General features: G+C 38.7%; 1 protein-coding gene and 1 long non-coding RNA gene across 3 annotated transcripts; one reads left to right on the plus strand and one right to left on the minus strand.

The window, feature by feature from the left end:
* Positions 1 to 1,231: 1,231 nt before the first annotated feature.
* Positions 1,232 to 5,676, minus strand: LOC130463915 (protein DETOXIFICATION 45, chloroplastic-like). 2 transcript variants are annotated; one of them, XM_056833200.1, is made up of 6 exons: positions 5,566 to 5,676; positions 5,339 to 5,467; positions 5,104 to 5,244; positions 4,737 to 4,917; positions 4,368 to 4,531; positions 1,232 to 1,766 (listed from the first exon to the last, which is right to left on the minus strand). In XM_056833200.1, exons 3-6 carry the CDS (start codon positions 5,242 to 5,244, stop codon positions 1,668 to 1,670), a joined length of 585 nt encoding a protein of 194 aa, XP_056689178.1. In that variant the 5' UTR covers positions 5,339 to 5,467; positions 5,566 to 5,676; the 3' UTR covers positions 1,232 to 1,667. The 2 variants fall into 2 exon arrangements, with proteins under 2 accessions (XP_056689178.1, XP_056689179.1); XM_056833201.1 differs by having other exon boundaries at positions 5,339 to 5,671.
* An 18,575-nt stretch (positions 5,677 to 24,251) lies between these two features.
* On the plus strand, positions 24,252 to 24,882 carry LOC130462566 (uncharacterized). The gene is made up of 3 exons (XR_008923087.1): positions 24,252 to 24,294; positions 24,447 to 24,548; positions 24,654 to 24,882. It is a non-coding gene; the product is annotated as an uncharacterized lncRNA (long non-coding RNA).
* Positions 24,883 to 26,324: the final 1,442 nt, after the last annotated feature.

Here is a 26,324-nt window from a genome sequence, read left to right on the forward strand (position 1 = left end):
CACACACCTTGACCAACAGAGTTCCACGAAAAAAATAAAGTCCATCTTTTCGTTAACCAAGGCCAATCATCTTCCTCGTCAACCAGTCCTGTATAACACATATTTTGTTAGTAAATTGAATCACACAATTTGATTCATCACTCAAATGCGTCACGGAAATTAAATTGCAATTTAAAGTAGGTACAAATAACACATTATCAAGTATTAATCCTCCGTTCAATTCCACCGAACCAATTTGATTTGAGGTAGTAAATTTTCCATCTGGGAGGCCTACGGGGCAATTTTGGATTGTACGCACATTCATCAATATGGAGAGGTCGTTTGTAACATGATTTGATGCTCCCGTATCAACGATCCATGATAAATTATTTTCACATATACCTTGCAATTTTGTATTGGGTTTTGATGTCAATAGGTCAATAATCTGCTGGACTTGAGTGGAGGATACTCCTGCTAGCCCATCAGCTATCTCAGAAGCAGCCAAAGGAGTGTGATGTGTTTGGCTTGTAAGTTTGTTAGCTATCACACCACCTACTGCCCCTTGATTACTTGGCCCTGCAACACCATTGCCTCCGACACGACCTCGGCTTCCATGACCGCCTCTACTATTGTTACGGCCAGATCCTCGTCCTCCTTTTCTCCTATCATCCCACCATTCAGGAAAGCCAACCAGCTGGTAGCACGTCTCATCCTCGTGGCCTTCCCTATTTCAATGGTTACAAAATCTTTTGGCATGATCTCTATAACCTGACTTACCTCGTACTTCAGTCTTGAAAGCCATAATGTTACCCTCACGTTGATGGCCTTCCTTTACTCGTAAATCCTCAGCATTAGTCACAGAGTGGTATGCTTCATCCATCGAAGGTAGAGGCGTCTGTCTTAGTAATTGGGCTCGGATGGCTTCGAAAGGTTTGTCAAGCCCAATCAAAAAATAATGTAGATGATCCTCTTCTCTAATTTCCGCTACCTGCGTTGCAATATCACACATGCAACATCCACAATCACACTTAGGTACACTAGTAGAAAAAACCCTTATTGCAGCGGGCTTTTAGACCCCTGTTGCAGCGTACATCGTATGCTGCAACTGGGGGGCCTGCAACAAGTCTGAACTTGTTGCAGCGTACAATGTTCGCTGCAAAAAGTGATTTGTTGCAGTGGGCTTTTAGATGTACGCTGCAACAAGTGCCAAAAAATTGGCAAAATTTTGGACTTGTTGCAGCGTACATATATATGTACGCTGCAAAAGACTCAACTTTTTGCAGCGTACATTTATTTGTACGCTGCAACAAGTCTGAATTACTCAATTTTTTGCAGCGTACATTTATTTGTACGCTGCAACAAGTCTGAATTTTTGCCAAATTTTTTTCCCTTGTTGCAGCGTACAACATATATGTACGCTGCAAAAAAGCACTTTTGGCGGGAAAATTCTAATTTTGTTTAGGGATACCTAGAGTGCCTTGCACCAAATATAGAAACCTGTCAAAACAATAATAGAATAACGCAACCTGTATAACAAATATAAAAACAACAACTGGAGTTTTGTATACTATATATCCCAAAACCAAAGTGCACATATTACATTTAAATATATGTTCCAATTTCAACATAAACATACATTTTAATATAAAATTTATTCTATAACAACTAAACCAACTCGATCAAGCGCGCTAAAGCCAATAATAAATACTTGTTGGTAAAAAACTTAGCCCATTGCTCACGAACCACATCAAATTCCTCGCATAAGGCGCAATCCTCGGAGTGTAGACCTTTACAAAAACAGAAATTTAAATTAAACATTAGATTAAATACAAATTAAATATCACATTTTAACATTCAAGAAACTAATGACAATGTCCTAATAGTCTAAAATGAGTCCTTAGGTTCTTTAGTTCAAAGTTGGGAGCGAAAATGTCATTTTAGCCTAAATATGACCTATAACGACCCAATGAGCCTATAGGTGCATAAATAGATTGGAACGAGTCTTAGATCGTTAAAATTATGCATATTAAACATGTAATAAGTTTTAAATGAGTCCTTAGGTTCTTTATTTTAAAGTTGGGAGCGAAAATGCCTTATTTTAGCCTAGATATGACCTATAACGATCAAACAAGCATTAAATGGGTATAAGTAGATTAGAATAAGTCCTAGAAACTCAAAACTAAGCTTATTAATCATATAATAATTTAAAAATGAGTCCTTAGGTTCTTAAGTTCAAAGTTGGGAGCGAAAATGTCATTTTAGCCTAAATATGACCTAAAACGACACAATGAGCCTTAAATATGCATAAATGGATTGGAACGAGTCTTATAAAGTTAAAATTATGCATATTAAACATATATTAAGTTTAAAATGCGTGCTTAGGTTCTTTATTTTAAAGTTAGGAGCGAAAATGCCTCATTTTAGCCTAAATATGACCTATAACTATCAAACAAGCATTAAATGTGCATAAACAGATTAGAATAAGTCTTAGAAACTTAAACTAAGCATATTTATCATATAATAAGTTTAAAATGAGTCATTAGGTTCTTAAGTTCAAAGTTGGGAGCGAAAATGTCATTTTAGCCTAAATATGACCTATAACGACACAATGAGCCTTAAATGTGCATAAATGGATTGGAATGAGTCCTAGAAAGTTAAAAATAAGCATATAAAACATTTAGTAAGTTTAAAATGAGTCCTTAGGTTCTTTGGTTCATAGTTGGGAGCGAAAATGTCATTTTAGCCTAAATATGTCCTATAACGACCAAACAAGCCTTAAATGTGTATAAGTAGTTAGATTAAGTCTTAGAAACTTAAAACTAAGCATATTAATCATGTAATAAGTTTAAAATAAGTCCTTAGGTTCTTTATTTTAAAGTTGGGATCGAAAATGCCTTATTTTATCCTAAATATGACCTATAACGATAAAACAAGCATTAAATGTGCATAAATAGATTAGAATAAGTCTTAGAAACTTAAAACTAAGCATATTTATCATATAATAAGTTTAAAATGAGTCATTAGGTTCTTAAGTTCAAAGTTGGGAGCGAAAATTTCATTTTAGCCTAAATATGACCTATAACGACACAATGAGCCTTAAATGTGCATAAATGGATTGGAATGAGTCCTAGAAAGTTAAAAATAATCATATGAATCATGTAATAAGTTTGAAATTAGTTTTTAAATTCGTTAGATCAAAGTTGGGAGCGAAAATGTCATTTTAGCCTAAATATGACCTATAACGGCCTAAGAAGTCATGAATGTGCATAAATAGATTGGATTAAGTCTTGTAAAGTTAAAACTAATCATATAAAACATTTAATATGTTTAAAGTGAGTCCTAAGGTTCTTTATTTCATATTTGGGAGCAAAAAAGCCTCATTTTAGCCTAATATGACCTATAACGACCAAACAAGCCTTAAATTTGCATAAGTAGATTGGAATGAGTGTTAGAAAGTTAAAACTATTCATATTAAACATGTAATAAGTATAAAATGAGTCCTTAGGTTCTTTAGTTCAAAGTTGGGAGGGAAAATGCTTCATTTTAGCCTTAATATGACCTATAACGACCCAATAAGCCTTAAATGTGAATAAATAGATTGAAATGAGTCTTAGAAAGTTAAAACTAAGCATATTAATCATGTAAAGGGTTTAAAATGAGTCTTTAGGTTCTTTAGTTCAAGGTTAGGAGCGAAAATGTCTCATTTTAGCTTAAATATGACCTATAACGACCAAACAAGTCTCAAATGTGCATAATAGATAGGATTGAGTCTTGAAAAGTTAAAAATAATCATATGAATCATGTAATAAGTTTGAAATTAGTTTTTAAGTTCGTTAGATCAAAGTTGGGAGCGAAAATGTCATTTTAGCCTAAATATGACCTATAACGGCCAAAGAAGTCATGAATGTGCATAAATAGATTGGATTAAGTCTTGTAAAGTTAAAACTAATCATATAAAACATTTAATATGTTTAAAATGAGTCCTAAGGTTCTTTATTTCATATTTGGGAGCAAAAAAGCCTCATTTTAGCCTAATATGACCTATAACGACCAAACAAGCCTTAAATTTGCATAAGTAGATTGGAATGAGTGTTAGAAAGTTAAAACTATTCATATTAAACATGTAATAAGTGTAGTACTCTGAGAAAATATGTAGCTTTTCCTATTTGGTTTATTGTTCACAAATCAGGATCTTTGGACAACAACAAATGCTTATTAATCCAAGAAGCTTTTCCTATTTGGTTAAAACCCACACATTATTCACAATCTTCAACTTTTGTGATAATCATAAATCATAATGGACAAGCACTGTAGAATAGAGGTAGTCTAGATGCCTGAAAAACCTATAGCCTGGATATCGAACCTCCTAGTTAGATGAAAGCTCATACCTGACCAGATGCGGCCAATCCATCAGTTAAAAGAGAGACAGCCAACCACACTTGCATACAGATTTGATGAGCAGCCATAGCTAGAGGACCTTGACGAGCAGCCATCGAGGTCCCAATCGTCATAGTTATCAAAACAGCCACAGTTCTTCCAATCAGAAATCCACCTGGAAAAAAGGTAAACATAAGGAAACAGACGGCAATCCAAACATGTACGAGTAACACTTTAAGTAGGTACAAACAATGGCCACTTAAGCAGACTAATTCAAGAAGTTTGTAATGGTGATTATTAAGTAGAAGGTTATTAAAATCAATGTGTTGGATAAAGAATCAAAAACAGAAAATAACCATAAACATTTCTCTGACACTCACCAGATTTTAAATAGACCCCAAACTTCAGATCTCCAAATTTTGGAGGTAATAATATTACTCTCTTGCTAAGAAACCAAATCATCAAGAAGCTACCTATGTATCTGGAGCACAAACAAGCAGCGGGGGCACCAAGAGCTCTAAGCGACAGAAACTTCTCTGCTTGTACTCGCATAGGAGAATCCTGCAAGGCAATTGCAGTTGAACATTAAATAATGCCAGTATGCAATACGTAATCAATGTACTAAGAATAAATTTGATCATGACCAGCAGGGATAACAAAGGGCTCGTTGGTCAACTTCACGAGTTTCACTACTGAATTCGTCTTGGAAACAAAATCTCAATAACCATTTAACTATTTAGAACTTACTGCTGAGACACCCATTAACCTGAGGAATGATCCAGCTCCCAAAAGTAAAGCTAGCGCCTCAATGATGCCAATGCCTAGAGCGAGAAATAACGCTGTCGAAACTGATGATAACTGTTTTCTTTCATTTTTTTTCATCGCCATCTAGAAGGTGCAAACAAAATACATGATAATCAAGTAATACAATAGTTCAATGGCAAAGATTATGACCAGAATGACAACATTCAGAATATTTTACCTGAAGAAGACTTTGCTAAATCTTCAGCTACGAAAGAAGTAGCAACACTAAGAAGTGGTATGTTGAATAGCTTTGAAATGATATTAAAGATAGACATAGAAACACCAGCGGATGCCAGCTGTACAGGACCTGCACACATAATGAAAACAAAGTGAGATCATTGACACACACAAAATAAGAGAAAACAAAGTTTTTTTTAAATTCAAAATAAAGAATAAGATTTCAACCTAAACTGCCAATATAAGCTGTCTCCATCAGCTGAGCCATAGGATCAATGGCCTGGCTAGCTATTGCCGGTAAAGAAAGCATTATAAGCTCCTGTTTGACATTTGGAGGAGGCAACTGGTTGAGGGGCTGAAGTACAGACTCACTGCGAAGTCATTAAAAATAAACTAACATAAAAGGGATCCCTTTGCTTCAGAGATTTATGATCAATACAGCTTCTGGAAATGATAGGATGAAAATACAACAAGACCATAAAAAATGAAGGTAAAGAATTATAACATGAAAATGACCTCAAATAAGCAGTCCAGGTTCTTCCACCAAATCAACTGTTTCAAATTCATAATCGGCTAGAAGGGAAAAGTCAGACAGCCGCAGAGAGTGGATTTGGAAGTGTAATAGAAGGGAACAAGAGTGCGAACTGCGAAGACCTTCAGGAAAACCACTTAAAATATAATTCAAGACAACCACTTAATTATCTAATATTACAAGGGTGTTGCTACAGCCTACAGAATGCAGATTACCATACTAATAAATTGTACCCCGTATTTAAAAAGCTGCAAAATTCTAAGTCTCGAAGAGCAGCTATACTAGTCCCCAGATACAGAACTTGAACCAAACTGGCAAAATCATCCAGTGCAAGACTTCCAAATTACAGAGGTACGGTTCAACTCAAGTAGGTAAGAGTGCTTTACATAAAATCAACAGAAAGTGTACATAGTTCTAGTTACATTTCAGCATTTTACGTGACTGTAAAAACCACATTCTACTTTCCATTTAGTTATCCTCAATGCTAGTTTGACCCTCTCCCCACCCCTCAATAGGTAATCCCTTTACGGCTTTACCAACACTTTCAAACTACTAATTCAAAACAACAATAATAGCAAATTAAACTTAAAAGTATCATAATTTCAGAAGAAAGAAAGAATTACCAATCTGTGAACTGAAGAGCAAGAACAGGAAAGAAACCAATCTGCATAATCGCATACCTCTGTAGAATAACATCTCAAGTCTCACAAATTTGAAATTTTGAAAACCCAGAAATTGTTGTTATAATTACTGTTATTATAAATCTTGTTCATGAAACAAAATTTCAAAACCCCAGAAAAATATTTCAACTTGAAATTGAAGATCCCATAAATTTCTTACTGTAACTACTGTTTGAATTAGGTAGAGATGCATCATTTCAGAGAAAAATACATGACATGAGAAAGCATAACAGTACTCTCCCCTTTCATCCATATCAAGATTATTTTTAGACAATATCAATGAAATTCATGCACGTATTATCAAACCTGGATGAAAACATTTGATGATGCATACATAAAACATTTTTTTAGGAGAAAAAGGAATCATGAAAGACAAGTTTCCTCAAAGACCACAACTTCTCTCAAAGTAGCCCTTGAAAAATCACATTTCAATAGTACGTACGATGCAATTAACAACAGTCAACCCACATCCCCTGCTCCACCCCACCACGACTGCCACCACCACCACCACCATTCTCTAATTCCAACACCGCCCCATCTTTATCTATGAATAAACCCTAAAAAACGAATTGAACAAACCCTAAAAACGAATTGAACAAACGAATTGAACCGTAAAAACGAATTGAACAAAAGAATAGAACAAACCCTAAAACGAATTGAACAAACAAATTGAACAAAACCTAAAACGAAGCACAGAACTCAAAAAAATGAATTGAACAAAACGGCATCTGCAGAGGAGGCGAGAAAAGAGACCCACCGGCGACTGGCGAGGAGGCCAGAACCACCAACGACTCGACGAGGAAGCTAGATTGATGACGCAGGAATGGTTTTTTTTTTGAGGGGGGCGACGCAGGGAAAGCTAAGGGGAAGAAGAAGGGAGTTGAGCGCGCGCGAGAGCTGAAGTTTTGAGATGCTTAATTTGTTCTGAATTACTCCGTAGTATTCAACCAATATTGCAGCGAATTTTTTTATCCGGGTTATTGCAGGGGGCTTTTAAATGTACGCTGCAATAAAAACGGGCTATTGCAGGGGGCTTTTAAAATGTACGCTGCAACAAACACTTTTGCAGGGAACAATTAAATTGTACGCTGCAACAACCATTTAAATGGTTTGACCCGCGTTGACCGACTAGTTGTTGAAGCGTATTAATACATGTACGCTGCAACAAGGGGGCTGCAACAGTGGTTTTTTCTACTAGTGGTACCCTTGCATAATTTACAAGTTCCTTCATGATAATTGACAGCCTGCCATAATACTCAGCCACTGTCTCATTACCTCCCTGCTTGCATTCACCTAGGCTTGTTTTTAATTTGCAGACACGTGTGCCGCTGACCACGCAAAAGCGCTTCTTCAGGTAAAGCCACAAAGTCCCGGCATTATCATAATCTCCTACGGTGGATCTCAGCGATTCCTCCAACGTGTGTGTGATCCATGATACCAACATAGATTGGACAACAATCCAATCTGCAAGCCGGTCCGGGTCTGTTGTGGGTTCTTTTATTGTTCCATCAATGAAGCCAAATTTTCTCTTTGAAATCAAAGCTCTACGAACCGATGTAGACCACTCGTCGTAGTTCTTAGAGCCTCTAAGTTTAATTGGTGTAATTATATTTCCTGGACCATCGGATGATCCTAGATAGTATTCCTTCGCGAGTTCATCCTTCGGTGGCGGAGTTACCTCACCATCCTTCGCCATTACACGACCTCAAAACTCCCCGTGTTTTTTTTTCTCAATTTTGTGGAGGAAAAAAAAAAAAAATCTTACCTTGCTCTGATACCATGACAAATATGAAGCAAAAAGCTACTCTCTTCTTATTAAATCAATGAATATTTATGTTACAATTTCTAACCTATTTTAAGATAATGCTAATACTATAATAATCCTAATATTAGGATACCCCTAATTAAACAATTACTAACGCCTAATATACCTTAACATCCTAATATAGCTTATAGTTTAATTTACTAATTAATACAATTAGGATAATATTAACATCCTAATATAGCTTATAGTTTAACATACTAATTAATACAATTAGGATAATATTAACATGCCTAATATAGCTTAATAGGACTCGAAGAATAAGTAGAAATTGAAGTGTTATTGAAATTAACAATCATTACATTGACTGTTTTGACTTGAAGCTTGGCCTTTAGAGGCACTTGATTGATGCAAGACTCTAGTTCTAGACACTTAGACTCATTGCTAGACTCGAAAATTGAAAGACAGACTCTGGACCTGGACAAAGACACTAATCGAAAAGATAGTTCTCAGGGTACTCCCAGACATCTGCATTGTAATCGTCATAATCCTCGAAGACGGGATTGCATGCACAGATTTTCAGGACTTGATCCCAGACTTGGTTCTATGTGCTGTAAGGAAATGCGGCAAAGCTGCCCTTGCATGAAGTGTTGAGCTCTAAGAGGAACATTCTCACCATTTTGTCCCCTAATAGCTCAAGTTCAATTGTACGAGCGGAGATTGCCCATCGGTGGTAGTATTCTTGAATGCACTCATTCTTTTCCTGGCGTACAACCGACTTTTGCTTGATGAGAGTGTCTCAGAAGCTTGAACCTTTGAGGGTGAGGCAGGCAGGGCCGTCTAGTATTTCCTCGAACCAAGGCTCTCCGAATAGTAGGTCGAAGTTAGTAGGCACATCGATTACCAGAAACTCAGCATTGTCGTAATAGGTGTCAAAGGAGAAAACCAGCTCAAGGACTCCCAAGACTTTGTATGTGACTCCCTGGAGTTTGACAGTTTGTTGGGTACTCAGCATGAGATCGTACTCGGAGAACCCTAAAGCCTTCACGGTGGCGAGGGGACAGATGTTCTCTTGAATGTCGGTGGTTACCCTAGGTTCGGGGATCACCCAGTTTTGAACACTTGGAAGTAGATGGAAAAAGCTTGGAACCATAAGCTCGTAACCTGGCTTGCATATTGTGGGGATCAGATTGCATGGAAACTCCTCTTCTTCATCTTCGCAGTCATAGGAGATGGCTTGTAAAGAGGGGGGTTAGCTTAGCCCCTGGGGGTAAGGGTAAAGTCTTGTTGTCAACCATGTTCTGGATCAAGTGCTTGAGCTTGTAGCAGTCCTCGATGTCATGACCCTTCCCTTGATGGTAATTGCAATGAGCTGTGGGATCCCAACTCTTGGATCTTTTGTCAACTGGAGGATCGGGTGTTGGACCGATCGGTGCTATGACTTGTTTCTCAACCAGCCGATCAAATGCCTCACTGTAAGACATCCCGTGGTTTGTGAAGACTCTTTGGGGCCTGCCTTGATAGTTGCGCTAGTTAGTGTTGCTTTTAAAGTTGTTCGTTTTGGGACCTTGAGGAGCCTCTAGGGCGTTAACCTCATGAACTTTGTGTGTTGCTTCAGGTCTCTTCCCCTTCCATTTCTCAGTTTGCGGAGCTGGGGCTGCGGGTGCTTTCATTAGGTCATCCTCTATGTCGACCACGATGTCGTAGGTTCTCTTGAAGCTTTCCAGACCTAGGTACTTCATGTGAGCATTGTACTTTGGAAGGAGACCGGCGATGAAAATCTTGACTAACTCTCTCTCGGATGGTCGGGTTACCATTTGGGATGCCATTTCCCTCCACCGGTTGAGGTAAGTAGTAAAGCCTTCCTGAGGCCCTTGCCTGAGAACTTCTAGTTCCCTTAGAGTAGTTTGCAGCTAAATGTTGGGCTGATATTGCTCCATAAATGCTCGAGCGACCGCTTCCCAGGTACTCGTTTGATGTTCCTTGAGTAAATAGTACCATTTCTGGCAGACATGTTCCAGAGACATAGGGAATACCACTGGGTATAGCTCAAGTTCGACCCCCTTGATGGCCATTGTAGCTCTGAAGTTCTTGAGATGGTACTTGGGATTGTCAGTTGATTTGAACTTTGGAATGTCATTGGCGGAGAATTTGTCTGGCAGATTAGCCTTCCCCTTGAGGTTGTCCTCCATCGAGGTGTCAAAGTAGTTCTCTTGATTGGTAATCTTGCTGACAACACTCTCGATCTTCTTAGTTAAGTCATCAGTGGGCGCACCCTGTTCCACGACACCCAATCGGTTGCTTATGCTCTCCACATTGGCACTGAGGTTGGCGAAAGCCGCTAGGAGTTGAGCGAGTTGATCAGAGGCAGACATTTGGATTGTTCCTTGAATGGGGCTGGGAGTCTGATTTGTAGGAGATGATCTATGCTCGACACCGGCTATGCGGGAGGCTAGGGCTGCTGGAGTTCTTTTCAACCTCTCCCCTCTTCGGCGAACCCACAGGATCTTTGGACTTCTAGTTAAGACACACCAGACAGTTTTAGTACTTGGACTCCCGGACACATGATATGATATGCATGCAATGAATGAGACCTACACTTGACTCTAAGTGTCACTCCGAAGATTCGGGATTTTGGATTTTGTACTTGTTTTCGGGATTTGCAACCCGTTGGAAATGTTTGAGAGGAGTGTTTATTCTTTTGTGAAAGTTGGCTCTTGTACTAGAACTTGGGAAATAAAAAAGGAATATTTTGACCTATTGGAAATTGGACATATTTGAAGGGCATTTCAACCCGCCCTAGGACATGGAAATTGGGCTTGTACTAGGAAAATGAATTTCTAAGGGAATTTCGACCCATTGGACTTGGAATATTTGAAGGGAATTTCAACCCGATTGAAAGAGATTGATTTTGTATTATTTAAAAGGAATCTCAACCCGTCAATATTTTGGGGGAGTTTCAACCCATTGGACTTGGAGTATTGGAAGGGAATTTCAACCCATTGGAATTTGTATTATTTCAGGGGATTTTCAACCCGTAGATGGAATCTTGAACTTGTATTATTTCTGGGGAGTTTCAACCCGTGGATTTGAACTTGTATTATTTCAGGGGATTTTCAACCCGTGGATTTGAACTTGTATTATTTCTGGGGAGTTTCAACCCGTGGATTTGAACTTGTATTATTTCAGGGGATTTTCAACCCGTGGATTTGAACTTGTATTATTTTAGGTGATTTTCAACCCATAGATAGAATCTTGAACTTGTATTATTTCAGGGGATTTTCAACCCGTGGATTTGAACTTGTATTATTTCAGGGGATTTTCAACCCGATTGAAATTTGAGTTTGACTCGAAGTTTGAATTTTGAAATGGAAAGGGATGCATTTCGTATGTAGAACATGAAGTTTCGTATTTGGAAAATCCGGCATTATGTTGTCGTGGATATTGAATTTGGGAACTTGACAGTCCGACATTATGCCGCCGTGGACTTGGACTGTAGGATTTGAAATTTGAAGGTTTGGAATTTTTGAACTTCGAGCTTGAGGTTTGAAATGTGGAATGGAAAATCGGCATTATGACGACATGTATTTGGAATTTGAAGTTTTGAGCATAGGACTTGAAATTCGAAAGAATGACATGGAATTTGAGGTTTGAAAATTGGAGTTGAAAAGTTGGCATTACGCCGGTCATGAACTTTGGCATTTGAACTTTTGAGGTTTGGAATTGGCAACTTGACTTCGATTCTTGAAGACTTGAATGTTTGAAATAGAAAATTCGGCATGACGCTGTTGGATTTGTGGTTTTTGACTTTGAAGTTTGAAGTTTGAAATTTGGACTAGAAAATCCGGCATTAAGGCGCCGTTGGATTGAGTCTTGACTTGGAACTTGAAACTCGAAATTTGGACTAGAAAATCCGGCATTATGGCGCAGTTGGGTTGTGTTTGAAGTTTTGTACTAGAAAGTTTGAATTTGAACTTGAGGCTTGAAGACTAGGAAATCCGGCATTATGACGCCGTTGGATTTGGACTTGAAAATTGAGGTTTTGAACTAGAAAAATTTGGATTGAACTTTGAAACTTGGAATTTGGACTAGAAAATCCGGCATTATGACGCCGTTGGATTTGGGCTCGACTTGGAGATTTGAGGTTTTGAAAATAGAAAATCCGGCATTATGACGCCGTTGGATTGCATTTTGAACTTGGAACTTGGAATTTTGACTCGAAAATCCGGCATTATGACGCCGTTGGATTGATTTTGAATTTGTAGCTTGGAATTTGGACTCGAAAATCCGGCATTATGACGTCGTTGGATTGAATTTTGAGTTTGTCATTTGTGCGTGAGGCGTGTTTAAGGGTTTTGAATCAAATGGAGTGACACCCCTAAAGACCCTAAAATCGGCGATTTAGATGCATGAGGTTTGAATGATGCTCCTAGGGGTTTGGTTTCCTAGTTGGAGGCTAATTGGTCTTGTTAAGCTAGAACTCGAGGTTAGCCATTCACGCGTGCAAAGACGGCCACACAATGCACAAGTAGCACGTTGTCACACTAATCATGAATATGAATGCGACATGCAACGTTCTCAACCTAAGGTCGGTCTAAGTTTTTGTATGATGCAAGTGGTCGGCTTTGGGTGTCAAAAAGGTACTCGGCTAAGAGACGGATCCGGCGACAAGCTTTCACGTTCCGCCTAAGGGAAGTGTGTGTCGGCAGACGGCCTCCATACTTGACATCGGGAATGTCAAGCAAATGCCAAGTTTCGGTAGGCGCGGAAATGGTCACACACTTTGGTCGGGAACCGTATGGAGAGTCACCATTTCGTTGCCCCCGGGGCTAGCCCAAATGTAGAACACATCCGTTTGGGGAAAGGTAGAAATTCATTTTGCACAATATGGTTTTCGAAAAATGCATGAAATGCCTAGAAATTGAAATTGGAATCGTACTTAAATTTGTATTTGTATAGCCTGTTTTTCGGCACTAGTTCACGAGGCTTGGGAGCGTCCTTCTAGATGCAAAAACAGACTAACTCCCAACACGAAAAGTTGAGCAAAATTGGGCAACAAGCCACTGTGAGCCACTGTCCTGGAAGCAGGCAGCGGCGTTGGGCGCAGGGGCTGCGCCTGGCGCTAATGCTGGCATCCAGTAGTCCTGCAGATCAGTGGCTCGTTGCTCGAAATCTGCTCTAATTTTCGAAATAGAAATTAGAAAATTCCGCAGCAGAGTCGCCAATTTACTGTAGGGGTTTTTTTTTGGGATCTTTTTCCCGTTTCCTACAATGGGGGGTTTGGCACGCGGCGGTTCGTTTAGAGAATCGTTGAATTGCTTTTGCACCTCGAAGGAGTCGCCACCAAACTTATTTTAGGTCTCGTTTGGGAAGACCGCACAATGACTCTATTTTTGGATAAGGCCTTGAATCCTTGAAACGGATGGGTGAGATCCGGGCTCGGGAACGAAAATGCTTATTCGGCGAGCTTTACAAATATTCAAGTACGTTGGCACAACATTGTTTCGAAAATAAACCCTAAGATTAGACAATGTGGGTTTGCAAATTAAAACAAAATAGAATTTCTAATTGTACGGTGGTCACTTCGCTTTAAAGATTGATTTAAGGAACCTAAGGCCGGTTTGTCCAAAAATATCTTCGTTAAGCGTGATGTAACCTTTGTATTTTGTTGTATTTAGCATGTTGGTGATGAAAGCGATAAAGCACATAAAGCAACATCACAATACTAAATAAAGTGCGGAATTAGTAAATATAAGACCCCTTAGAAAAGGACTAGGGAGTTGGTCCACATTGCCTAGAAATGGACTAGGCAAGTAAAGGTGCGGAATTGACACTAGTGGAAAAAACCCCTGTTGTAGCCCCCTTGTTGAGGGGGGCATACATAAGCGCGCCTCAATAGCCACTTAGTCAACGCGGGTCAAATATTTTACTAACAGGTTGAGGCGGGCTTTTGTGGTGTTCGCTTCTACAGAAGCTGTTGAAGGGGGCTTTTATAGCCCGCCTCAATGGAAAGAAGCTGTTGAAGGGGGCTTTTAATTGCCCGCCTCAATAGGATCTTTCTGTTGAAGGGGGCCTTCATTTGCCCGCCTCAATAGGCACACATTAAATTTAAAACAATTAAAACCACCGCCAAACAGATAAGCTAGATCTCGTCGTACTTCACATCTCTTCCAACGCATACCTATCCTCACCGCGCGGCTCCACCACCACCATAACCACCACCACCACCTTCCTCACCGCGCGGCTCCACCACCACCATGTGAAGGCGAGTTGCCCCCGACCGTCGTCTTTCCTACCTTCGCGCGACTCCATCTGTTTCACACAATCGATCTGTGAAGCTAGGTTAGTTTTTATTTGCAATTACTTGGGTAATAATCCTCTTTTTTCTCGTGCATTTTCCACTTCATTTAATTTTTGTTTGATTTCCCTTGTTCATCGACCTAATTTCCCTTGTTCATCGACCCTTGTTCATTTCATTTTTGTTTGATTTCCCTTGTTCCTAGTTTAATCTTGACTTTTTTTAACAGCTGATTAACAAGCATTTTCTGCGATTTTAAGCTTGGAAAATCTCCTATTGAAATTTATTGAGACTGTTTCTTCGCATCCCCATGGATCATCCGGAGCTGAGGGTTCTATCATATTAACTGAAGACAGGACATACGAAAGGGGCTCCAGTAGTGTTTCTGATGTTTATTCTCAAGGGTAAATATCTATTTAACTCTTTCATTTTTTGCTTACTAAAGTGAATTCCTGGTTGTGTCTGTTTTGGATTACATGGCTTTTGGTGAAATGCCATTTGATTTAATGTCTGGCTTTTGGCATTGGACATACTACTAAAGAGACTTACCCAGGAGCGACTGAATTTGGGGTGGATTTGTCTCAGGCCAACATCTCAATTCAACTTGATGTTGGGAAGGGAGGAAATAGTGGCTCAAATGCTATAGCACCCGTTGTAGAGGTAGGTTATGAGGTTCCTTTCTTTTGTTTATCACTATTCTCTGAAACTTAGAGCTGACTTACTGTCTGCCAGATTGCCTTGATATTATGCTAAAATGACATCTACGAGGTTAGTTGTATACGACTTCGTGGTAATAAACCTGGCCTTCACTGGATTATTTACTTCAAGATTTCTTATTGGACCTATATTGTACTTGAAAAAAGGTAGTCAGAGTTTGAGGATATCGCTAGATTGATCTGATTTTAGCTGAATGAATATGAAGTAAACCGAATTAACCCGAACAGAACCCAATCCAAGTGAATACGTTGCCTTTTTTCTGCTACCCTGTTAGTGTTTCAAAGTGTAGTCTCCCAATTCCGCTAACCTAATGTGCAAATGGGTTTATTTACACTGAATGCGGGTTTCGTAACTAATTTAAAACCTAAACATGAGCATCGCTGGGATCTATTGATTGAGTTCTGGAGGATGGTTTTTACTGATATTTTATCTTTGGATAAGATTGCATCATTAGAGAACAAAGATCTTATGCCAAGCTAGTTTATACTTAAATCGATTTTAGTTTATTCCTGTGAAATCTTATGTGAAGCTAATAAATGTTAATGTTGACACATATTCCTGTTTTGTTTGGTTTTAAAATTGAGATGAGGTCTTACCATTTTTCTGATGTATAGTTCTTGTGTCAAAATTAAGAATTTGTGGCTTGATTTATCTAATTCTGTGTAAAACCTTGTGTTATTAGAAATGAGTCGTCGTTGGATGTACGGTGACCATACTACGGTGGAATACTTGAGTGGGGTTGAGGAGTTCCTTAGATGTGCTTTAGCACACCAACGGAGTACGAAAGCCGCAAAGATCTATTGTCCTTGCCGTGATTGTAACAATGTAAGGCGGTTAGCTGATATTGATGAAATTGAGGATCATTTATTTCGTCGTGGGTTTAAGCAAGATTACTATGTCTGGTTTTGGCATGGTGAGAAAATACTTGATCGTCCAAGTTCTAGTGTGAATGAATTTGATGTTCTGGAAGAGAGTGATGAGAGTGATTCTGATATTTCTGAGAATAATGAGATGGATGATGATGAGCAAGAAGATAGTGAAATAAATGAAATGATGGATGCGGTGAAAGATCACTTGAATGAACGACCTCGCATACTCGAGCAGGTATTAAAGGCTGCTGAGACGCCTTTGTACCCTGGGTGTACAAAATTCAAATTGTTAGTATGTGTGGCATCACTTTCCAACTTGAAAGCGGAGAGTGGTTGGACCGAAGAAAGTTTCACGAAATTATTGAAACGACTAGGTCTTTGTTTTCCCGATGGCAATGACATTCCCACCTCTGCCTATTATGCCAACAAATTGACGAATCCCTTAGGCTTAGAGGCCGTCTAGATAGATGCTTGCCCAAATGATTGTATTCTTTACAGAAAAGAGTATGAAAATTTGGATAAGTGTCCAACGTGTTCTATGTCGCGTTACAAGCGTAAAGGGGCCAATTCAGCTAAGAGGGGACCGCCCGCCAAGGTATTATGGTATCTTCCGATCATACCTAGGTTTGAGCGCTTGTTCTCCGTAAAGAAGAATGCTATGTTTCTGAGGTGGCATGCGGAAGAGAGGAAGAAAGATGAATTCCTTAGACATCCGGCTGATTCTCCTCAATGGAGAACTATTGATAAGAAGTATCCTCAATTTGGCAAGGAGGTTAGAAATCTGAGACTTGCTCTATGTACAGATGGGATGAATCCATACGGCTGTCTGAGTAGTCAGCATAGCACTTGGCCGGTTCTTCTTGCAATTTACAATCTTCCTCCATGGTTGTGTATCAAACGCAAGTATATCATGTTGTCACTCCTCATCTCAGGGCCTAAGCAGCCAGGACATGACATAGATGTGTATCTCGCTCCACTCATAGATGATTTGAAATTGTTGTGGAATGAAGGTGTTCTAATGTTCAATGCTCACACCAACTCAAACTTTACATTGCGGGCAATGGTTTTCTGTACCATAAATGATTTTCCGGCCTATGGAAACTTGTCTGGGTACAAAACCAAAGGACAACAAGCATGCCCTATATGTGAAGAGGACATGAAGCCCACACGGTTGGATCATTTCAAGAAAAATATCTACCCAGATTTCAGGAAGCACCTTAGTAGATATCATCCTTATCGTAAGAAGAAGAAGGAATTCAATGGGTTCACCGAGGAAGGAGTAGCTCGTACACCTTTGACAGGATCACAAGTTTATGAACGTATCAAAAATGTTGAAACCAAATACGGTAAGTGCTTCAAGTCCAAGTCTAAAAAGGGTGTTTTATGGAAGAAAGTGTCTCCATTATAGGATCTTCCCTACTGGAAAGATTTTTCGGTTAGGCATTGTCTCAATGTAATGCACATTGAGAAAAATGTGTGCGATGCTATCATCGGGACTTTGCTAAACATACCAAGAAAGACCAAGGACAATGAGAATGTGCGGAAAGATATGAAAAAGAAGAATATTCGACCAGATTTGTGGCCTGTTCAAAAAAAGCGTGGTACAAAGACCTTTTTGCGAGTGCTTACATGGCATTAAGGTTCCCTCGGGATATTCGTCGAATGTTAAGCGCCTAGTGTCTCTCTCCGACCTTAGGTTGATTGGTATGAAGTCTCATGATTGTCATGCACTGATTAATGTATTTTTGCCAATTGCACTTCGTGGGATATTGCCGAAACACGTGAGACATGTTATAACAAAACTTTGTTTGTTTTTCAATTCCATATGTGCTAAGGTGATTGATCCGGAGACTTTGGATGCTTTGCACAATGATGTTGTTGAAACTCTATGTCGATTTTAAAAATTTATCCGCCTTCTTTCTTTGATATAATGGTGCATTTGATTGTCCATTTAGTTCGCGAAGTCAAGTTATGTGGTCCGGTGTTCTTAAGATGGATGTATCCTTTTGAGAGATTTTTTAAGACTTTAAAGGACAAAGCAAGGAATCCGGCTAATCCAAAGGGTAGTATCATTCGGGGAGTCCTTAAAGAAGAGATTTCTGGATATCTAGCTGAGTTTTTGTCAAGCCTTGAACCAATAGGACTTCCAAAATCTCGACATGTTGGTAGGCTCGCAGGGGAGGGAGTAATTGGTAAAAATGTGATATCTCCTCCATCGGAGAGGAAGAAGAAGGCACATCTTTGTGTGTTGCAGCATCTTACAGAGGTTCATCCTTATTTAGAAAAGCATCTGCTTGAATTGCAACATTGTAATCCTAAGTTGAAGGAAACATCGTTGATGCGGGAACATAATCGCACATTTGTTGAATGGTTTAAGAAGGAAGTTGGCAAGAAACAAGACCATGATGTTTCTGATACGATCAAGTGGTTATCTCGAGGTCCTCGACTATGTGTTCGATCTTTTGAAGGATATGATATCAATGGGTTCACATTCTACACTAGAAGGCAAGATGAAAAGAGTGTAGTGCAAAATAGTGGAGTAAAGGTTGTTGCATCATCTAGGGTCTATGCAAGCGCTAAGGATAAAAGGCCGGTTGATTCAACACAATCATATTATGGTGTTATCGAAGAAATATGGGAGCTTGATTATACCTATTTTGTGATCCCTGTTTTTCGGTGTCAGTGGGCTAACAACCACAATGGTGTGAAGCAAGATGAAATTTTCCCGGGTTTAACCTTGGTGAACTTTGATCGACTAAGTGACAGTGACGAGCCATTCATTCTAGCATCACTAGCTAAGCAAGTTTTTTATGTGGTTGACAATATTGATCCTAGATGGCGTGTTATTGCCCAAGGAAAAAGACATATTTTGGGTATTGATGATGTTGTAGATGAAGATGCGTATGATGAGTATGATGACACACCTCCGTTACCGATGGTTGTTCAACCATTGCCAGAAGAGGAGGATGCAAATAATACTAATCATTTGCGTACAGATCATACGGAAGGAATATGGGTTACAAATCGTAATTGAAACATACATGTGTAAGTCCGGGCTTCACTTCTGATGCATTGTTAAAGTTTGAATACAATTCAATTTAGTTTGAATATAATCTTTCTAGTTTGAATTTAATATATGTCATGTGTCTTATGCAGTGATGCTTTATTAGATTTGAGATTCTCATGTGTTTATGCAATATAGTGTTGTCTTATTTCATTGAGTTACACTTGTTTTATTTGATCAGAATTAAGCATTCAAAATACTTGTTTTGAGTGACTTTGGTGCATAGTTTGAATTAAATTTCCATTGGATTAAGTTGTAGACTAATTGATCAATTCCGGACTTTTCCATATCACCCAAGTGTATTGTTGCATATCTCATATTCATTAAGATTGGATCCTCCGCCTCCATAGCAGCATTTAAGTAAGCTAATTTTGTTTGATTGCATACACTTGCTTTAATAATTTGCATTGTGTCATTCTCCATAAATATCCATCTCTGATTCTTTTATCATGTCGGAGAATATATCTTAAATCTTACACTAGTACGTTGTAATTTTATAACTTTTCTATTATTATTACTCTGGTACAATGAACTTAAAGAATGACACTTTTAATAATGCAAGAATACTTGGGTATTTAAAGCTTGTGAAAAGTGAGTACTCTAATTATTGTTTTAATCTTGAATCTGGAGTTAAATTTCTGCAATAATATCTCCTAATATGATGGGATAGATTATGCTAATTCTGGTTGGTTGGCTGGCCACTGTACATGCTTGCATTATGTCTGAAAAAATTTCTGGTGCACGGGCAAGAGATTTATGTTGCTCAGTTTAGGCAACATCATTTGAAAAAAAAATCTGATGTCCTGCTGTATTGCTTCTTTATTGCTTCTCACCCTACTTTTTGAAATCGCTTGTCTAAATAGTACTCTTTATATGACCTTCAGGATCAGAGTTGCTGCTATATTGTGTTACACACTGATAATGTGATGTCTCACTTCTTCGCTGTTGCTATCTCGCTGCTACACTGTTGCTGTCTCGCTGCTACACTGTTGTTGTCTCGCTGCTACGCTGATGTCCTGTCATGTTGTCCTCCTGTTGTCTTTTTGTTGTCATACTATTGTTCTACTTGTGAGAATACTTGCGTGTTTTGTTAGTTTTGGGCTTGCGGGTTGTTGCAAGCCCTAAAGTCTTTTTTTGGTTAAGATTGAACAACAATTGTTTCTCATTTGGTTAACAATATTACTTGTAGTTGATAAATTTTCGATTCCTATGAAATTTGGTGTTTTACTTTTGTTATCTTTATCATGGTTACTTCTTATAGGTGGTCGACGTTGCAAATGTAAATACGCTAGCAATTTTTGGGGCCTTTAAACATTTTTAATGATGATCTGTGCAGATCATACATGACTGATATGAGTACACTATATGCACAGAACTGATCTGAGCTGTGCATATCAGTGCATAGAACTGCACAGTTCTGATCAGTTCTGTCCACTGATCTGCACTATCGGAACTGTGCAGATCAATGGACAGAACTGATCAGACCTGTTCAGTTCTATGCACTGATATGCACAGCTCATATAAGAACTGTGCAGATCAGTGCACAAAACTGATTAGAACTGACCAGTTCTGTGCACTGATCTGCACAGATCAGATCAGAACTGACAAGTTCTGATCAGTTTTGTGCACTGATCTGCACAGCTCAGATCAGTTCTGTTCATATAGTCTTAAGCTTTATAAGTTGTAATCATGCATTAAATTTCTACTAAGTATTGTTCCCTTTACTAAGTATTGCTCTCTTTTTTTTGTTGCAGGACCGTAGCTAGCATGGATGATCATCGTGATAATGAAATACAGGGAATTGATGGAGCTAGTCATCCTACGGGGGAATCACAAGGTACCAACACTAGTAAAAAGACCAAATTCCGTGGTCCGTCAAAAGGAGTTCAAGCCAAAAAGCCCATGAATCTTCAGTATAATCAATATGGAATCCCCGATGGAGAATGGTCAAGAGAATACGAGAAGCAAGTTGGGTCTTGTGCTGCTAGAATTAACATTAATGTGAAAGAATATTCAACGTTAGATGAACACACAAAGAAGGGGTTTTGGGAGGAGACCAAGGTAAACATTGAATAAAAACTTGATTTGTATTCTCCTAGATTATCTAATTTGTGTAGCATACAGTTCTAACAATCTCTTATCCGTAAAATTAACAGCTTGTGTTCCACATTATTGATGATCCGGCTAAAAGGAGAGAAAAATATTTTCATATGTGTGTGGCGAAACGCTTTGGAGCTTTCAAGTCCAGGTTAACGCGGCGTTGGATAACTAAGAAAGAAAAAATGCCGAAACATCAGACAGACGACATGCCTTGGGACATCTACAATCAAATCACAGAGGATGATTGGAAAACATTTGTGATGGAACGAAACAAGCCGGAGATGTTGGTAATAATGAATTTACTTTGCTAGATATTTTTTTATATAATTATATGATTAGCTTGTTGTTGCCATCTTTAATTGTTCGACATGTTCTTTATGTATTTTTTTACAGGTTCGTAGAGAAAAAGCAAATAAAAGTGCATTACAAAACTAGCACCCACATCGCACAGGCCAAAAGGGTTATGTTAGAAAGAGACCAGAGTGGATAAATGATGGGCGACTACCGCCAGAGGCAGCTTTAACCCTCTCAAGTGGCTCCTCCTCAATGACCTCATCACTCACCACAACGCCAGATAGATTTAAGAAGTTTAGATCAGTAGAGTAGATCTTGGCTCATCAAGTTAAAAACAAAGAGGGAAAGTGGGAAGTTGACCCGAATGATAAGCAAGCCGTAAATATTGCTAAGATGGTTGTAAGTGCATATGAAATTATACGTTCTATATCCTTTTCTTTGCTTCTCCTTTTCATATGTATACCATCTAATTTTTACTTTCCTAATTCTTATAGTTGGAGTACATAGAAGAAGAGGGAAAAGGAAATATTTCTTTCACCCAGGGAGAAGATGCCCTCACCAAGGCTATGGGAAAAAAGGATCACTGTGGGCGTGTCATGGCAACAGGTGGAGTCAATGTCGGTTACAAAGTTGCTTTCCGTCCAATAGACCGAAGTAGTAGATGTGGCCATAGTGAACCATCACCGGCTGCAGTCGAATTAATCAGAGCTTCAGTGAGAAGGTAGTTTGAAGATCAATTAGAGAGAAAGGTGGCAGAGGCCCTCCAAAAGCAACTAGCCACATTGAAAGCAACCGGTCAACTAAACACCCTCTCTACCCCCGCACTTGATTCTGCTCTTGTAAGTGATGAGTTTGATGTTAACCGTGCACTCGAAACCGATCGTCCGAATTCATCGCAGCAACCACGCGAGCTAAAGGTATATATTCTCTATAGTGCATACACTCAAAACACCACTAGCTAGGTTTTTTTATTGTAATTTGTAGTGATTTCTGAAATTTTGTAAATTTATTTGTGAAGGCCATAACTCCATGTCGTCTTGCCCTTGAGGATAAAGTTTTGGGTAACAAAGTGATAGTGGCAGATGGTATGGCGTACCCATTGGATGGTTCGTTGCACCAACACTTTAGATCGATGAAGCCTAGTCATTATAAGGTCCAAGTTGATTGTATTTACGACGGACATGATGATGACACTCTTCCGGTACCTACAAGAGATGGATTCAATAACTTAGGCAGGGCTCTTGCTAGTTTTGTGCAATGGCCAATTCACTTGGTGATTTTCGAAGAAGTCGAGGTATAATTTTTTTATTATTAATTGTCATTCATTGCGTTATGCATCTTTTTATTTATTATTGCTATTTGCCTACCTCTGTTTAGAATTAGCCTTGAACTCCTTTGGTTTCTACCTCTGTTTAGGAGTACTCTACTCCACGCCCAACAAAGAAGTCCAGGAGTCAGTTTTTTGAAGAGGTGGTTGGTAGCTCCAAAGAGAAGAAAAACGAATTAATTGTCAAAGAGAAGACAACAGAATTAGTTGTCAAAGATAAGACAACAGAATTAATTGTCAAAGAGAAGGCAACACTTGATTTAGGGTCCAAAGAGAAGACAACACTGAAGTTAACGGCCAAGGTAAACCATATGCTTCCCACTCCCCTTTGCTTCAACACTGAAATCAAAACTGAAATTTTCATGCTATCTTAACATTATTGTTACAGGAAAATTCATGCTCAAATAAGTTGGAGTCGAAATCGAAGTCTAAGAACTCTAAGAAATCCAAAGAGATGGTAGGTAGTTGTGATCGTAAAACTGAAGAATCGGCGGCCAAAAGTAAGAAGCAAAATTTGGCAGACGACACAATTCAAGGTCTTGGCCCATCATGCAATTATTTGAAGTTTATCATCAATACGGCGCCCGGTGATGTATATAAAAATACTTCAATCCCATTGCCCGCTTCGGTTTGGCATTATCACGAATATCGACAAACTTATGTACATGAGGTTGACGTTGAAGAGTTCCTTAGAGGGTCGTGCCTCAACATTTCAGTGATCCAAGTCTATATGATGTAAACTTTTCCATCGATATTTTTGTTTTTTGTTTTGTCAACTATAATAGTTTTTGAAATTTTTGCATTATACAATTACTTTGTAGGTGTTTATTCCACGAGCACACCTTTGCATTTGACAACTCTCAGATTGGGTTTGTTTGTCCCGAGGCAATGTCAAGCTCTAGAATCAAGGCCAACCCTCAGGCTGCATCAATGTATTTGAAAGTAGTTTTCAATGCTGAAATTGAAAAGGAGAAGAAGGGTGATCCTAACATTACCAAGTGGTTTTTTATCCCATACCATCAAGAGTAAGTGTTAGAGATTGATCGATATTTGGTAAATAGCTATGTTATTGTTATTTTCATGCGTAAGGTTGCAATAACATTTATATACAATGCAGAAATCATTGGATTTTGTACGTGTTAGACCTACGTAGAGGTTGTGCGTATATTTTCGACTCTGCGATAGGTTCCAACCGAGAAAATAGTGCATGGGGAATCTTGTGTTTGTAAGTTACTTTCATTTCTTTTTAACTTATTTCTTTTCGTGCCGAATCAGATTCATGAAGTTTTACTCAACTTCCAGGGCATACCAAGTGTACAAGTTTAAGGATGAGATTTGTCCGAATAGAGCGACTACGCAGGGGTTGAAAGGCTTCCATGTAAAGGTATATCATGCTTACTAATTAGCTTTACTTTTTTTTTTGGTAACTACTTGGATATATAATTTATGATTTGTCTCCAAATCAGTGTGCTCAACAAGTCGGCGCCCGCGAGTGTGGCTATTACGTTATGAAGTTCATGCATGAAATAGTCACGTTACACCATAACTCTGATGAGCGGTTAGATAATGTTCGTTCTTTTACCATATGTTAGTTGAACTACTAATACTAGTACTTTTACGTAGTAGAATTCTTAATTTACAAGTAGCATTACTTATCATGTTACTTATTTCAGGCTTACACTCCAAGAAATGCGCCTTATACCGATGAGGAAATAGATGTGGTTCGTGAGCAATGGGCTAAGTTTTTTACAACCGAGTATTTATTTACTTAGGTTGTTTAGACACAAAGATGGAAGCGTTTATATCTTCATGGATTTGGTAAAGTTCTTTAATTTTTCCATAATTACAAGTCTGCTGGATTTGCTAATTTATTGCTTTGAATACTAATCTGCTGGTCTTGCTGCTGCTGCATGTGAATACTGCTGTGAATACTGATCTGCTGGTCTTGCTACTGAATACTAATATGTTGGTCTTGCTGCTGCTGTTGTGATCTAGTTATCTGTTGCTAATTTATTGCTTTGAATACTAATCTGGTGGTCTTGCTGCTGCTGTGAATACTAATATGCTGCTGTGAATAATCTGGTGGTCTTTAGAATTTCACTTCCATCTGTGCGTTTCTCCTCTGTTTGCTTCTGTTGCTGCTCTGTATGTTATTGTTTCTGCTTTGCTTCTTTTCTTTGCTCGGCACTTGGATTGCGGGGTTCGTTTGCCCCTTAGATACCCTTAAGTTGAATGTGTGTGCAGATGTGCTAGATCTAGTTCACTTTCGAATTGGTTCTCCTAAAAAGGCAGAATGTTGTAGTCTTCTTTATAGTTAGGAGGTATATGTAGAACTTTTTGCCATAAATGTTTGATCTCCTTCCTGCCTAGGCTCAAATATGAGTTTTGCTGAGTTCTTGTGATTGCTCTGAGTTTTATTGAACAGGCTTCAAGATGGCATCTTTCTTTATTATAATGTCAGAATTCTCCCTATAGGGTGAATTCAGTTGGGAGAAAAACTGAGAGAATTTAAAGAAAATGATCTTTGTATTATTGAATGTTAATCTGAATTACAGTGTTTAGTGTATTTATACAAGCTAGAGTGATGTATTGAAACCAAACGTATTGTTTGTACACCTCAACTAATACAGCTAGGATATTACAACAATCATAAATAATGACATTCTAACAACTTCAAACAACCTCCTGATTTCAAGGGAAATCAGTTGAGCTTGGTTCTAGAAACTGAGCTGGAACTGAGCAAGGGTTCAATGAAGTTGCTGCTGTGATCTTGCTTGGCTGCATTGCTGGTGCTGATAGCTTGATCAGCACTGCAGTGGTGTAAACCAACACACACACACACACACACACACACACACACACACACACACACACACACACACACACACACACACACTAAAACTAGAGGTTGATGTCTGTTGTTTTCTGATTTCTGACAACTAAAACTAGAGGTTGATGTCTGATGTTTTCTGATTTAAGACAACTAGAGGTAGTATGCTGCAACACTGATGTATGATGTTTCCCAAATCCCAACTGGTTCATGATAAATGATTAAATTGTTTTCAGGTTTATAATGTTGCGCGGTTCATCTGGTTTCTACACCTATGCAATCTGTGAACACTTGAATGATTGGCTTGGATTCAGCATGGGTGAAACTAGGATCACATTTAAGCTCAACAAACAATGGTATGATGATTCAGGAAACTGTTGTTTGATTATTAGCTTATAAGAAGAACCTAAGGACTAATTTGAATCTTATTACATGATTAATATGCATAGTTTTAACTTTCTAAAACTCATTCCAATCTACGTATGCACATTTAAGGCTCATTAGGTCGTTATAG

Source organism: Spinacia oleracea, chromosome 6 (assembly GCF_020520425.1).
Source record: "Spinacia oleracea cultivar Varoflay chromosome 6, BTI_SOV_V1, whole genome shotgun sequence".
Taxonomy (NCBI): domain Eukaryota; kingdom Viridiplantae; phylum Streptophyta; class Magnoliopsida; order Caryophyllales; family Amaranthaceae; genus Spinacia; species Spinacia oleracea.

Coding starts and splice junctions, on each gene's coding strand:
- LOC130463915 (XM_056833200.1), bottom strand. CDS start 5,244: ATGGCGATGAAAAAAAATGAAAGAAAACAGTTATCATCAGTTTCGACA. Junction 4,918..5,103: donor GGTTAATGGGTGTCTCAGCA/GTAAGTTCTAAA, acceptor ATTGCCTTGCAG/GATTCTCCTATGCGAGTACA. Junction 4,532..4,736: donor TGGGGTCTATTTAAAATCTG/GTGAGTGTCAGA, acceptor CCTTTTTTCCAG/GTGGATTTCTGATTGGAAGA.